Source organism: Xyrauchen texanus, chromosome 25, assembly GCF_025860055.1.
Source record: "Xyrauchen texanus isolate HMW12.3.18 chromosome 25, RBS_HiC_50CHRs, whole genome shotgun sequence".
Classification (NCBI taxonomy): Eukaryota; Metazoa; Chordata; class Actinopteri; order Cypriniformes; family Catostomidae; genus Xyrauchen; species Xyrauchen texanus.
The window spans coordinates 6,830,573-6,847,180 of NC_068300.1; the positions used below are offsets into that span (position 1 = coordinate 6,830,573).

The 16,608-nt window shown below is 40.1% G+C and overlaps 1 protein-coding gene across 1 annotated transcript; it reads right to left on the reverse strand.

The window, feature by feature from the left end:
• otud4 (OTU deubiquitinase 4) lies at nt 1-14,723 on the reverse strand. The gene is made up of 20 exons (XM_052091435.1): nt 14,289-14,723; nt 12,359-12,442; nt 10,849-10,899; nt 10,567-10,613; nt 8,766-8,838; nt 8,575-8,656; nt 8,329-8,476; nt 7,143-7,200; nt 6,883-7,006; nt 6,665-6,729; nt 6,481-6,581; nt 5,370-5,482; nt 5,143-5,281; nt 4,439-4,562; nt 4,127-4,205; nt 3,468-3,532; nt 2,032-2,929; nt 1,571-1,747; nt 1,425-1,465; nt 1-1,315 (listed from the first exon to the last, which is right to left on the reverse strand). Exons 1-20 carry the CDS (start codon nt 14,442-14,444, stop codon nt 251-253), a joined length of 3,690 nt encoding a protein of 1,229 aa, XP_051947395.1. The 5' UTR covers nt 14,445-14,723; the 3' UTR covers nt 1-250.
• Between the last annotated feature and the right edge of the window lie 1,885 nt (nt 14,724-16,608).

Below are 16,608 nucleotides of genomic sequence, written 5' to 3' on the forward strand. Positions count from 1 at the left end.
GAAAAGTATGTGTTATTTAATACAGTTCCAAAGTTTGTGCGTTTTGTAATTAGGGCAATGCAGTTAGTGCTTAGCAAGAACATTTTATTACATTTTATTTTCACAACATCTTTCCAAACCTATTTAAACTTCCTTTGTGAAAAAACTGAAGACAGTTAAAATCATGGGTGACAGAACTAATGAAGTATACCAAAAGCCCAGCAGAAACTGAAATGACAGAGTATAGATATCTGTATATTCAGTGTTATAGTCACTGAAATGTTGACTGTGACCCTACCCTTGGCCCCGCCCCTCGCCTCCCATAACGTCCTCCACTGTAAGATGATTGGTCGTCTTTTCTTTTCCGGCCACGGTGGCCCCTCCCTCTATATCCTCCTCTATCCTCTTGGCCACGCCTTCCTTCACTCCTATAGGACTGGCTGTAGCACGACTGTTCGACATTGACAAACTCAATTTCTTCGAATGACAATTTATCATGGGGAGAATATGCGGGGATGAGGCGACCAGGCTCATCCACAATAGGTCTTCTGAGGACACTCTTTTGGAAGACTTCCCCTTGTCTTCCCAAGTTTCCATTGGGTAAAGTGGTGGCCACTCCTGCCATGTCTCCTTGCACCGGACCCATTGGAAAAGGTCCACCAAAGCGTGGAGGTTCCGTCATCGTTGTAACATCCACAGGCTTGAAATCTCCAAAACCCAAATGGGATTGGCCTCCAGGAAAGAAAGGAGTCTTCTGCAAGGACCAAAATTGAGATGTCATAGACCTTTTGCCATTCTCTTGACCCCTCTCCAATGGTGAAGGAACAGATTGCTGGACACCCATCCCACCAGGAGGGCCATGATTTAATGCTTCACAAGGTGTGGGTGGAGGTTCCATATGATGGAAACCACCAGATGAAGATGGATACAGATGATTCCCAGAGGTCAGATAGGGTGGAGCTGAAAACTGCTCTGGAGAAGCAGTTGGGGGCACCGGGTATGGGCCAGGATAGGTATTTGGATGAGGCATAGACCAGGGCATTGCTGGTCTTGGTGGCCCCTGCATTGGAATGGATGGGCGATGATCGTACCCTTCAACCTCTTCGGGACCAACAGGACCACTGCCAACTGTTAAGGGCGTGTGACTTTGGTTGTCCAGTAAGCGGTCAGGGGTGGAACACAAGTTCTGCAGAGGAGATGGATTGTCTGGTTGCAATGACGTCACGTTGGGGTAAGCGGGAGGATTAGAGGAAGGAGTCCCTCTAAGGTACACTTGATAGGCTTGGTACAGAGGAACCAGATATGCCATGGGAGGCCACATCTGCTGAGAGTACGCCTAAAGAAATGTAAAATATCGTACATTTTATTGTAATTCCAAATTTTTGACGACCAAGCTGAATGTCATAAATATGAAACCAAGAAGATATGTTTACAAAAATACGAACCTTGACCCCGAGGTTGAAGAAGAACCTGAGAACACTGATATCTGAAACAATACAGAATAATTTTCAAAGATCATCTTAACAGGGAACTAGTACTTCTCCCAAAAGCATTTTCTTTTTACATATCTAATTGACATTGTTTGTGTTACCTTGTGGCAGGTCTTCTCCTTTACGGGAGAGGGAAAAGGGGGGCAGTGGTTCCATTTCCCCCTTCTCATTCTGGGGGAATCCTGGATATAGCGGGTCCTGAAGGAGCCGAGACCATTGGAGACGAGGGTAGGGGATTTGAGTGGGCTGGGACAGGTGCTCGGGAACAGGTGGTACTCCTGACGGGCAAGAAACGTCAAGTGAGAAAACTTAAGTGCCTATCATATTGTGATAAGTAAAGTGTCCATAAAGTAAACATGAAAACAGCATTAAAATCCCAATGGCTTCCCAGTTCTTAATTATGCTTTATTTTTTATCAATCAGTATTTGCTATAATTGCCCTAACCTTGACTACATTAAGATTAACCTGCGCAAACTATTGGCAAGATTTTAGAAAGGCAGATATACCTACAAAAGCAGCCTCAATGTTAGGGTAAAAACAGGCAGAAAAAAAGACACTTACCTGAAGCAGGTATGGCCAGAGATTCACTTGTGCATGACTCTGATGCATTAGGTGAGGACTGAGGTGTGGCCAAAGGTGGAGCATGTGTGGGCCCAGAGGATGGAGAGATGGAAGTAGGATGGGCATGAGGTGTTTGCATGAGAGCAATAGGAAGGTTCACAGTTGGTTGGACACAGGACTGAGCACTGCCTCTGTTGTCAGGAAGAGTGGCAGGAAACAGGTCTGGGGCATCTACTATAGGGGCAGTTCCCTGAGCTGGTACAGGGGTAGTAGTCGAGACAGGTATTACAGAGGCAGGTACGAAGATTGGGGCAGAGATAGAGGGCAGGGCAGTTTGAACCAGAGGCATGGCTTTAACAGGGGTGTTTAGGGCTAAGACAGAAGGGGCTGGAGTAGTTTGAGAGGAGACTGGAGCAGGTACTTCCACAGTGGTGGGGGGTATAACTGGGGTAACTTGAGCGAGGGCTGAAGAAGTAACAGGGGTAGTTGGAAATGGACCCTGAGTGGGTTGAGAAGAACCAGGGGGAAGTACAGGTCTGGGCCGGGCTGCAATAGGTACGGAAGCAGTTACTGCTGGGAGTCGGGAAGGTTTGGAGGCAGGGGTAGTAGTGATAATTGAGACAACAGGGACGGAGTTTGAAGGAGTACAAATTTTCACTGGTGCAAGCTGATTGGAGCGCTGAGCAAGACCAGTCTGGGGTTCAACTGGGGTCGTTTTAATAGCCATAGGAGCATACTGAGCTACACTAGGGGCAGTAGCAGAAACGGCCTGAGATGGAGCTGGGGCAGTTTTGTTGGCAGAAGCAGCAGCAACAGCAGAAGTTGAAGGAGAGGCAGGGGAAGATTTCTCCTTAGTTGGGGGAGAAGATCTTTGCTCTAGTTCCTCAGAAACCCTTCTCTGGAACAAAGTATAAACCAAAGATCATTTTAAACTGTTCTGTGATGGCCTTTGCCATGAATCCACATAAACTCATTGATGAAATACTGGAAGATCAGCTCTGACTATATGCCAGCTTGAGGAGTTGTCCTACTGCCAACATGCCAATGAAAACTTCAGCACTGATGCTATGCATGAAGAAAGCCGAAACTTTAATAAGCTACACATGTGCAAGGTTAAGATACTCTGACATTAGAAGACTCTTATTATTAAGTTCTAAAGAAGCTTATGTAATTACTCCACACCATTTACTTGTAGGAAAACAGTTTTTGGTGCTGGTGTGTGAATGGTAGCAATACCCACAACAGACATGGTAACTTTACTGGAAAACATTCGTTAGACGGATGTCTCCAACTGTTCCAATGTGTCTTGCCGTGTCAAGTAAAAATAACTTTCGTCTCAAGACACCTGCTTTCTGTCCCATCTGTTGTGCTGAGTCTAGCTTTTTTTAACGCCCCCTAAAAGCTACACTCTTTTTAAAGTGCTCAATGTAACTCACCACATGTTTATTTTCATCATTGCACTTCTGTTTCTGGATAAGCTTCTGGGGTGCTGCTTTGAGGTCTAAAAAACAACAAAATGGAGAATGATTTCACTTATAAAGAAATATAGACACCTGGGGTGCTTCTCATGTCTGAAATTGTGCATCCTCGTTTCCTTTCCTGGAAGGGAAGGCTGGAAGGAAAGGAAACAAGGACAAAGGACTCGAAGGAAGGCGTTTCTGTAAAATGAAATGTCCTGCTTATTCACGCATCACTTCAGAGCGCCGTCTCTGCGCAGCTGCATTACATCGGAGCATTTCCCATTTTTGTTGAAACTTGAAAACCGAATCATTCAAGATGCATGGTTGAAGTATGTGACAATTCTGGTTTATTTAAACCACAAAAGGTGAAGCGTGAATTAAAACGGTTGCGTCAGATGTGAAGCGTGAGGAGGAGTGCGTGCGTCAGGTGCTTCTGTGTTTCCTTGCTCAAGCCGCCTCGGTAAGCTTCCTCGATCCTAGTCTCCTCGTGGTGCATTTAGCGAAGTGATACGTCGTTCATGCTGGCGGACTTTGATCAGGTTTCAGGTCACAGGCTCGAGGACCGAAGAAGCTAAATTTGGGAAATGAGAAGCACCCCTGGATCGATTTAAAGGGGCCAGCACAGCACTTCTCACCTGTCTCCGAGAGATACTCCTTCTGTTGTTTCTTCCGAGAGTTCCTCTTCTCTCCTCCCTTTGTGACCTCAGCTGTGGCCTGAACACAAGAGAATCTGGTTTGTTTACACAGGGTGAATTTACTTTCTTAATAAATGTTATTGTGCAGAATCCATAAGTGAACATCACTCTCTTCATTTCCAGCTGAGTGAAGAGAGTGATGTTCACTTCATAAAGAAATACAAAACACTATGGAAGTTAAATGCACTGTGAATGATGTTTCATGTTGCCCTTGAGGGTATGCAAGTGTGTGCACGTGTATGCTTGCTTTACCGTCTGGGTGCTTGCTCCGAGCGAGGGGAAGTTGTGCTCGTCTTTGTGCAGAAGTTCTAGAAGCACGCTCTCTTGTTCCTCCTCTGGAGCTATATACACTGGACTGCTGAGCTCATCGGATTCCCTAAAATAAACAAAACGCAAAAAAACATTTTTGCATCTGCAAACAACTGTCAATCAATGTTTGCACTAGTAGTCTACAGATTTATCAGCCAGGGCTGCGTTTCCCAAAAGCATCGCAAGCTTAAGTTGATCGTAGAGGCCCCCTGACGCCCATGGTTCAGTCTACTTAGGCTCATGAGGCTTTTGGGAAACACTGCCCAGGCCGACTGATCATTTGCTATTTGGCCATATTGAGATTGTCAGCATCGGCCAATAACAGTGTCCACTTGGCCAGTTTCAAAATCTACCAACAGCCTTGTCCATGGATAGACGTTTTATTTTGAAATGTGTTTTTGGTACAATATTGTGTAAAGTAAATGTTTACTGAAGCAAATGTATTTACATCATGAAACTGTATATCTCTATTATGTTGGCCATCGGTCACCATACTCTCTAGACATCGGCAGTAAATAAAACGCACATCGTTTGACAACAGGTTTACACCAAAACTAAAGTGTCCTTAGTGTCTTTAATTGACATCTTTCTACACATAAAACGAGACACATATATTCTATATTTAAATACAGAAAAGTGACACGCACCTAAACTTCATGCTCCGCCCATTTGGCTGCTCATCTGCGGTGGTTTGCTGAGGCAAGGAGTGCAGTCTGTGCACATGAACGCTGGGTGCAGAATGTGGCACTGGTTTGCTGAACTTACGTCCCCCTCTGCTGTCCCACTCTACATGAAGATGCAGAACAATGAGTATGTGTGTGTTTGAGAAAGGTGATTTCATTTAGGTGCGCATGTGTGTTTGATTTGGCCATACCAGAGCATGTTTGTTCGTTGTGTGCAGAATGTCTTTTGCTCTTTTCGGACACCGACTGCCAAGACTGAGGTTCTTCAGACGGAAGACGCAAACTCAACAACGGCACGATATGTCTGCACACGCACACATTATGATATACATAAGATTGTTGTTAACAGATCAGCAAAACAGCATACTGCATACATACTCCTAGTATACTGCCTACTACTTTTAAAATGGTATTTGAAAGTGCAAAGTATGCATCTATACTAGCATATTACCTACTACATTTAAAATGGTATTTGAAAGTGCAAAGTATGCATCTATACTAGCATACTGCCTACTACATTTAAAATGGTATTAGAAAGTGCAAAGTATGCATCGATACTAGCATACTGCCTACTACTTTTAAAATGGTATTTGAAAGTGCAAAGTATGCATCAATACTAGCATACTGCCTACTACTATTAAAATGGTATTAGAAAGTGCAAAGTATGCATCGATACTAGCATACTGCCTACTACTTTTAAAATGGTATTAGAAAGTGCAAAGTATGCATCGATACTAGCATACTGCATACATACTCACAGTATACTGCCTACTACTTTTAAAATGGTATTAGAAAGTGCAAAGTATGCATCGATACTAGCATACATACTCACAGCATACTGCCTACTACTTTTAAAATGGTATTTGAAAGTGCAAAGTATGCATCGATACTAGCATACTGCCTACTACTTTTAAAATGGTATACGAAAGTGCAAAGTATGCATCGATACTAGCATACTGCCTACTACTTTTAAAATGGTATTAGAAAGTGCAAAGTATGCATCAATACTAGCATACATACTCACAGCATACTGCCTACTACTTTTAAAATGGTATTTGAAAGTGCAAAGTATGCATCGATACTAGCATACTGCTTACATACTCATAGTATATTGTATACTGCCTACTACTTTTAAAATGGTATGCTAAAGTACACAGTATGCATCGATAAAGATTTCAAACAGAAGCATGCTAAATAGTTTTCCATGGATACAGGACATTTGCATACTACTTTGTCTTTTTCAAAAATAGTTAGTAGTATGCCATTCCGAATATTGCTACATAAACAAAGGACAACACATACTGCTTGCAGAGTTCCTCAATGAATACGGTGACTGGCCCATTGTCAGGACTGACTTCCTGAACGCAAGCGGTATAGAAGCGATTACTGCCGCTCAACTGCACCTGAGACAGATGAAGGAGAAAACTTTATCAATCTTGTTGTGTACACAAACACACACTATGAGAAACATACACACACTGCTTACTTTGCACTTGTCTCCAACCGAATACTGCATCCCTGCGGCCATGCAGAAATCTCGCTTTTGCTGAACTAGAGAAACACATAATCAGTCAGCACACTTCAGATAGTATGTTAGTATCACATACTATGACACGGTCTCAATTTATCAGAGAAATAAGCAATTAATAGATTCTGTTAATCAACCAAAATAATAACTAAAGCTGTAAAACAAATGTGACGTACGCCGTTTAGAACGAAGCCACACGTCGTACTCAACGTTCCTGTAGAGGGCGGGGCTTAGGGACTTTTTCGCCTTAGTTGACAGAAAGCCACGCCCTCCTCCTCGAGAATGGCCCCTCCCACGACCCTGAAGCACATAGATACTCGTGTCATCATAGAAGAAAACTGCACTCACAATATCATGCTTCAAAGTAAAGATCTGAACAGCATCAGAAATACTGAAACAATGTGATGTAAATCGTCAAAGGAAAGAGAATAATCACTCTTCGTGTCGGTCCGCTGTTCGTCCCATTGGTGGTCTTGTCCTTGGCTTCATTGGACCTAGTAAAACAAAACGTAGACTCAGACTTGTTGTCTTTAACATGAAATGGTATTCGCAATGGGTTTAACTTTTCTAAACGTGGGTTCGAAACCACATTCGTAACAACATACAGTGGCAAGAAAAAGTATGTGAACCCTTTGGGATTACCTGCATATTATGTGCAATTTGTCTTAAAATCTGGTTTGATCTTCATCAAAGTCACAATGATGAGCAGATAACAATCCGTTTTAACTATTAACACACAAATAATTGTATTGTTCTTACATGCCTACATATTGAATACATAATTCAAACATTCACAGTGTAGGTTGGGAAAAAGTATGTGAACCCCTAGGCTAATGACGTCAACAAAAGCTAATTAGAGGCAGGAGTTGGCAAACCTGGCATCTAATTACTGCAACGACATTAGAGGTGTGGGTTAGAGATACTTTGACAGAAAACATTGAGTTTGGTATTCATAAGAAGCATCTGCTGATGTGGACCATGCTTCACATAAAAAAAGAGATCTCAGAAAATTGTTGCTTTGCATTAAGCTGGAAAGGGTTACAAAGTTATCTTGAAGAGTTTAGATATTCATCTGTCCACAGTTAGAGAAACTGCCTATAAATGGAGATGATTTAGTACTATGGCTACTCTCACTAGAAGTGGCCGTTCAGCCAAGATGACTCAAAGGGCACATGCAGAATGCTCAATGAGATAAAAACTAACCATAGAGTGACAGATAAAGATTGAACACTGGTTAACATCTCTGTTCATGAGTCTACTATACTGAAAACATTAAACAGGCATAGTGTTCATGGCAGGACACCATGAAGGAAGCTGCTGCTTTCCAACAAAAACATTGCGGCACGCCTGACATTTGCCAAAGACCACCTTGACACTCCACAACACTACTGGAGAAATGTTTTATGGACTGATGCATCTCAGGTTGAATTATTTGGGAAGAACACATTTTATGACCAATTAATGCAGAAAACCAGCTAATTCCAAAGGGTTCACATACTTTTTCCTGCCATTGTATAATTTCCCTCTGATTTTAGAGGTCATTAACAGCATACTGTCCCAATAGCATAGTGTCCTGAAGGGTTTTTGCAGTTTTCAACGTATATATATATATATATATCTACCAGAAATCTTCCTCCTCCAGGTCGGACTCTTCGCTACTCTTGCATTGCTCCGAGTCCAGTCTGTCTCTTCCTCTTCCTCTCACACACGATGCCACAACACCACGCTCGACACCACACACACGATCATACAGCAGCTCATATAGGATAGCTACAAGATGTAAAGACAGACACATACAAAGAGACCGTGAGACAGCATCAACTCAACCGATGAAGCACCACCCCAAATCTCCTCACTACGTCACTCACATTGACATACAGCAGCACTTTTTTCAAATGATTGACGGTAAACACTATCGTAATGGTTTCCATTGAGGAAACACAGTCGCACCTGAAAGAGAAAAAGATCCCCAGAAGTTATGCTGATTTCTTCCATTATTAAAATATGTGTTATATTAATGGATCACGAGCATGTTTAGCACGTGAATGTTTATCAGCACCTTATAAGGGAAGCCGTTCTCTGTGATGTGGACGGGGGGTTGATCAGGCTCCTGGAAAATAACGAAATCATGCCTGGAAGAAAATCAAATTGCATTGTCAGCAATCAAAACCCTTTCATATCGAACAAACAGCCTGGTACAAAATAGGGCTATTGATCTAAATAAAATCGAAATCACGACATGACCTCGTGCGAATTGCAAAGGGCTGCAATTTCATCATCAAGCGAGTCTGCTAGCTTCAAGGTTTATTTGCGCTAATCTGTCCAGTCTATATTAATTTAGAGCATTATTACAGTGTTTTAAGAGCAGTTCTGTGTCCATAACTCCATATAATGCTTAGAGTAGAGGTTTTTATTATCATCTGCATTGTCAGCATCTCAGTCTCAGCCAGGCACACGTATCATAATAACGCAGAATACAAGATGGGGTATAATTCAAACATCTTTATTAAATGATTGCTGCATTAACAGCATTAACAGTAACACCTGCGGAGTCCAGAAACATCTCTTCCTCCATTCTCCCGTCATTTATTTACCTCACGTGAGCATGTCGCCCTTATTACACTCCCAGCGACAACAAGTGAAAGCAGAACTAATATTACCAACATCCAACAAAATGAAAAGGAAAGAATGTGCATATAATAAATGTAAATATAATATTTAGATATTATAATATAATGCATTGTTAAATTAAATATAATAAAATAATGAAAATAACTAAATAAAATGGCAATAAACTAACCAACACTTCCACTTTAAAGGTGCTGTAAGCAATGTTAGCATTCTGAAGTTCACGTGACTGAGCTGTTGAATTAGCCACGCCCCCTCATTCCAAAACCCCGCCCTCAAAAGATAATATTGAGACCAAAACAGAGCAAAAAAGCAGCATTGAATGTTTCTGTGGCTGTTAAATTCAACAGTGGCATAACAGCGCCCTCAACTGACAAACATTATGAATCACAGCCTCAATGATCCGCTTCAATTGCAACACTATGAGAACGAGCAAATTGATTGACAGTTGAAAACTGTCAATGACTGCGGTCCGTGGACATATTTGTTTGCTGTTTACAAAGTCTACAGCTGTCACAGAGACAGGTGAGATATCTCACAACACTTATTTCATTAATATCTTTCATAGAGTAGAACATTTTTGCATACTTACCATGAATAAATCGCTTACAGCACCGTTAAGTTTAATTGCACCAATGGGTTTTCAGTTCAACTTCAGTTTGACATTAAAAGGAATGTTCCTGGTTCAATATAAGTTAAGCTAAATCGACAGCATTTGTGGAATAATGTTGATTACGACAAAGATTTATTTCGAGGTTCCAGTGAGGCACTTACAATGGAAGTCAATGGGGGCAAATTTTGGAGGGTTTAAACAGAAATGTGAAGCTTATAATTTAATAAAAGCACTTGCATTAATTCTCCTGTTAAAACTTGTGTATTGATCGAGCTGTAAAGTTGCTTAAATCGTCATTAGTTGGAAATGGTCTGCAGTTATATAGCGCCTTTTTAACCTTAGCGGTATTCAAAGTGCTTTACACTGTGACTCATTCACCCATTCATACACATTCATACACCAATGGCGGCAGAGCTGTCATGCAAGGCGCTAGCCTGCCATTGGGAGCAACTTGGGGTTCAGTGTCTTGCCCAAGGACACTTCGGCATGTGGAGTCATTTGGGCCGGGAATCGAACCACCAACCCTGCGATTAGTTATCATCAATTGTCATCACAAGAGGCACAGTTTTCAACTTTAAAATGTGCAGATAAAAGGCATACATAAATTTGGTATTCTCACTTATAGAGCTCAGCCAAAGCAGTGATCTCCACTTGTCCAACCCAGCTCTACACGACAGAAGAAAACAGATTCATAATGTTTACATAAACATTTGAAATTAGCCTGTAAAATGACAAACTCGCTAAAATTCATATTTGGTTATAAGAGACTGAATTCATATGGTCTTTTATGAAGCTAAAGCACTTTTCATGAATCACTCTGCATAAGAACATCTGCTAAAAGTGGTTTAAATTGAACAGCTGTGTGTGGGATGTTTGACGTCTTGTGTATTTCAGGTGTTACCTGAGGGTCCTGCAAATTCAACAGGTATTTCTCAAAATCGCCTTCGATAAACTACATACAGATGCAAAAAAAAGTAAACAAATAAGTAAAAACACATAAAATCTCATTCACTAGAGTAATACACAAACACAGAGGTCATATGACACTGATGCCATGTTTGGAAAGGAATACTAGCGCACGGCACACTATAGCGTATATACCCTCCTGAGACCCGAGTGTGACTGATGTGTACATGAGCCGTCCAACTTTTTTGATTTGTAACTAGCAGCCTCTAAGAAACATGCTAAAAAAAATATTATTTTAAATAGAAAACGTTATCCTAAAAATGCATGTCCTCATATGTGGACAGCATGACTAAGTTGCAAATTTTGTAATAATTTTTTTTATAAAATAGTTTATTATGTTTCCAGGAGTGTTTATTCATGTTTTTGAGATGTTACAGACATGACATCAGAAATTAGCATAAATAATTGTGAATCAAAGTAATGTCCAGCATCATCCAATCACTGCCAACCATGTTAAAATAAAATTATACGTGATAAATTCTGAATCTATGTACTGATCATCATTGTCACGTGTCTGCCAAACATGTTGAGTGATCCAAACATCATCTGCAGCCTGAAACTGAACTTTTGGTCGATTTTAGGAGTGAACACACTTAGCTGTACAGAAAGCTATAGGATGCTCCCTTGCTCCCTATGTAGTGAATGACTTAACCTCCAGTGTGCTGTCTGTCTGCGCTGGTCTCAGAACAGTTCAAAATGCTCCTTATCTTCATCCTAACTCCATATAAAGCCTCTGAAAGCAACATTTTCCTGCTTTTGGATGCACGCATTGATTCTCAATGTGAAAATGCTCAGTGAATATTTCAAGGAAAATGAGCCTATAGTCCACATACGTGGCCATTGTGTTTAACCGTGTCGTTTCACGAAAAATCGCTGAAATGTTAAAAATGGCATATCGGATGAAACTAGAGACTCTACTCTTTTGACTCAAACAGGTTTTAATGTAAAAACGTAATTAAGCTTCTTACCATATGCAGTTATGTTGGCGTTTCTCCCAAAGACAAACTCCGCTGAGATTGCCGCCATGTTGTTTTGTCACAAGTTTGAACACTTTAATGACAGCCGAGCGTCTTTTGAACTGAGATCAGTCAGTTTAAATTAAATTAAATTATGCATAGCATATAGCGAAGGCAAAACGTAATGTGCACACATGTGGACACGGGGTCTCAGTAGGATACTTTGTATAGTGTGTACTATTTGTTTTTATACAAACGGTTTCAAGCAGTAGCATGCTACATTGTTGTCATATGACCTCACTACATTACATGTTTAATTCAGAGATGGTTATTTTGCATTTTGGCAAATTAGGTCACCCAGGTACAAGGTGCACAGTGCAATCCTGCAATACATACTGCAAACATGGTAGTAAATAAAGTAGTATGGTAGTATGCTATTCCAAATGCACGCATATTTAAGAGGTTTTCTGCAGAGATGAATAATCTCACCAGCTCATAAGTAGATCTGTTCTGTCTCAGATACTTCACACACGCCGCTCGGACCTGTGTGTGTAAACTCTGACAATGCAGCACCTGTGAATATATGAAACACACACCGGTCATTCTGTGCACTCTTCATATTAACGACTTCAACATAATAAACAGTGTGTCATCAGTTAGTATTGTGAGGCTGAATCAGACACATTCAAACAGTATTACACTGCATGAGGGTGCGGACAATCAGCTGTTATAACGAGAAAAACAGGTTTACGGAAACAGGAAGTGCTAAATCGATTTACTCTGTGAATGTCCGCTTCATAAGTGAGGATTCAGTAACAGCTTTCATCATTTGAGAAAATAAGGGCAAAGAAACCGACAATATCTCTACATCGTTAATAATAATTATAAATAGATAACGGTGCAAATGTTTAGCTAATGTCCTTTAAAGATTAATTAGATCATTTGCATGTCTTCTTGAAGCATTTAATACTACACTGGCGGCCAAAAGTTTGGAATAATGTACAGATTTAGCTGTTTCTGAAAGAAATTGGTACTTGTATTCACCAAAGTGGCATTCAGCTGATCACAAACTATAGTCAGGACAATAATAACGTGAAAAATTACTATTACAATTTAACAAACTACTTCAAAGAGTTCACATCAAAATATCCTCCATGTGCAGCAACGACAGCTTTGCTGATTCTTGTTATTCTAGCGGTCAGTTTGTCCAGATACTCTGGTGACCTTTGACCCCACACTTTCTGTAGCACTTGCCATAGGTGTGTCTGTCTTGTTGGGCACTTCTCACACACCTCACAGTCTAACTGATCCCACAAAAGCTCAATGGGGTGAAGATCCGTAACACTCTTTTCCAATTATCTGTTGTCCAATGTCTGTGTTTCTTTGCCCACTCGAACCTTTTCTTTTTTTCTGTTTCAAAAGTGTCTGTTATCTTTGCAGTTCTTCCCATAATGTCACTCCTGAGTCTTCTCTTTACTGTTGTACATGAAACTGGTGTTGAGCGGGTAGAATTCAATGAAGCTGTCAGCGGAGGACATGTGAGGCGTCTATTTCTCAAACTAGAGACTCTGATGTACTTATCCTCTTGTTTAGTTGTACATCTGGTCTTCCACATCTCTTTCTGTCCTTGTTAGAGTCAGTTGTGCTTTGTCTTTGAAGACTGTAGTTACACCTTTATCAAGCATTGTGTCGCCTTCATTCCTCAAAACAATGATTGACTGACGAGTTTCTAGAGAAAGCTGTTGCCAACTTTGACCTAATATTGACCTCAAGACATGCCAGTCTATTACATACTGTGACAACTCAAAAACAAACACAAAGACAATGTTAAGCTTCATTTAATGAACCAAACAGCTTTCAACTGTGTTTGATTTAATGGCAAGTGATTTTATAGTATCAAATGATCAATTTAGCATGATAAGTGCAAACCATAAGGTGTTGGAGTGATGCTGCGGTCTAGATTTTATCAAAAATTACTTTTTTCAAATAGTGATGGTGCTGTTTACATCAGTATTGTCCTGACTATAGCTTGTGATCAGTTGAATGCCACTTTACTGAATTAAAGCACCAATTTCATTCAGAAACAGCTAAATCTGTACATTATTCCAAACTTTTGGCCACCAGTTTATATTAAATATAATAATAATAATTATAATAAAGTAAATACCAAAGTTGATGTTAGGATAACCTGCTCAAATACACTCACTTTGATAGCAAACAGTATTATTTGAGTCATAAATGGGATAAAAAGAGTACAAAGTTTAATTCCATGTACATGCTTTAAACACACACGAAGAGCAGTTTGAGGAAGTTTAACCTGCATTTAAATGGCCATAGGTCATTTATGTTTGGTTTTATTTATTATCAAAATCATGACAGACTAAATTGGGATTATAACGATCAGGATTGATCTTCTGACCTGTTCTGCCACGGCCCTGAACAGACACGACCCGTCCTTGGCGATCTTCTTGCGGTAGAAACCCTGCGAGTGCAGGTACTCGTCCATGCGGCTCTCGGGCGTCCTGTCCCCGGTCAGCCCCGGCTGCGCGTCCGCTGATGCCGTCCGGAGCTCCATGACGGTTCACTCTACGGTATATAAACCCAATAAATCAATGTATATGTATTACCTAACCATCCCTGCACTCCAGCTCATGCATGAATCCTGGTGTACTGGATTTACTAGATTCACTTTTGATTTATGTGCAAAAGTTTTCGTGTCCTTGAGCTCAGATGCACATATATTATACACTAAATAAGCGATGATGAAAAGCGTTGTTCCAGTTGACCAGAAGGGTTGTACAGCAGGCAAATGTGAGGTTTTGTGATATAACACCGCCAATAGTGTCCAGGTGAGAAAATGAAAGGAACTAAGTGAGTTTCAGGAGACTCTGGGAGATGTAGGCGGAAAAGGAAGTGAAACTACACATCCCATGCTGCATCTACTACAAGTATAAGCAGCAGGAATTCAAGAGAAAGTTGTAAATAAATAATATATAATGACTTTCTACAAGGACAATTAATAAGTACGCAAATAACTAAAATGTTAATATATTTTTTAGTGTATGAATAAGGGGGGTATAAGAAGTAAATTTAGTAGCAAAAGTATCAAAGTTGCTTATGAAAGCCAAAATAAATGCTTATTTTGTCCTTCAAGATCACAAAAATAGAGAGATGTGTAATTATGCTGCAGGATTGGCCAATTTATTTTTTATTTTTATAGATATATATTAAAAAAGAAGAATAAAACACATTTATTTAATGCAACTATATACTTTTTAATATAAAAATAGCATTTGAAATTTAATAATAGAATCTAAAGGTTTTATACGTTTTATTTATATGAAATATATTTTATTTTAATTGATTTTATTTGTATTAATTTAACACAGGCCTATACATATTTAGCCACCGTCATTTCACCTTGTTTTACATTTAATTTACATTTATTAAAGCTGAAGTGTGTCATTTCTGCGACACTAGCGCCACCGCATGGAATTGCAAAAAAAAAAAAACAATGTTTTTAAAAGAGCCCGGAATATGCTCCTCCTCTGCAGTAGAGCTAACAAAGAGCTAGCCCCGCCCCCAAATCACTCCATTGGTTGAGTAACATTGTATGGGCGGGTCTAAGCGGGTCAAACACAGGAATATTTTATAGAGCCACAGTGTTTACAGTTTTTTGAGAAAATGAGTTTCTTATGATTGTCTCTGCATATTAAAGGTTCACTCAGTCATTTATTTTTAATAGTAATTTTGAAACATGTTTAAAATCATGAACACTCATGTGAGATGAAGAGTTCAGTCTTATCATTAACCTCTTTTATTCTACATGGATCAGGGGCACCTCATGGGGGCAGCCATGTTTGCATCACGTGACCAGTTAAATACTTCTCGCTTAACCCTCCTATTGCGTTCAAATTCCCCTTTCACGAGTTTTAAGCTTAGAAAACATTCATAATCCAATGCTTTTCATCAAAAACAATAATGTAGCTCATTGTTATCTTCTTAGCTGTTCATCCATGTAAAAAATATCTATATTTTTGCCAAAGTTAACTGAGAAATATAATTATGTATGATTTTTTTTTTAATTAAGAAATTAATTTGACATTTCAAAATATACACTAACTACAGCTAACCAGTGTGATACAGGTGCAGATATATATATTTTATCAAGGTTTATTGAAATTTCATTTGAATATAACGTTGCCTTAAATTTATAGAAATATTTAAAGTGAGACTCAGCAGTCAAAATCTCCTAAGCAACCAATTGGCCCGGTTGCTAGGGAAAGTAGAGTCACATGGGGTAACCTCCTTGTATCGCTATTAAGTGATTCTCGGTGGGGCATGTGGCGAGTTGTGTGTGGATAGCATGAAGCCTCCACACACGCTACGTCTCCACGGTAACATGCTCAACAAGCCACGTGATGAGATGTGCGGATTTACGGTCTCAGACTTTAGGAGGCAACTGAGATTCGTCCTCCACCACCCGGATTGAGGCGAGTCACTACGACACCACAAGGACTTAAGAGCGTATTGGGAATTGGCCGTTACAAATTGGGGAGAGAAAAAAAGACTACTTTTGTGAACTCTCTAAGACGTATCGCAGTTAAACTTTGGAAAAGAGAAAATCTGACTCAGAGCATCATTTTTAGAAGATTATTTCACAGTACACACACACACACACACACACACACACACACACACACACACACACACACACACACGACACAAACGACACACAC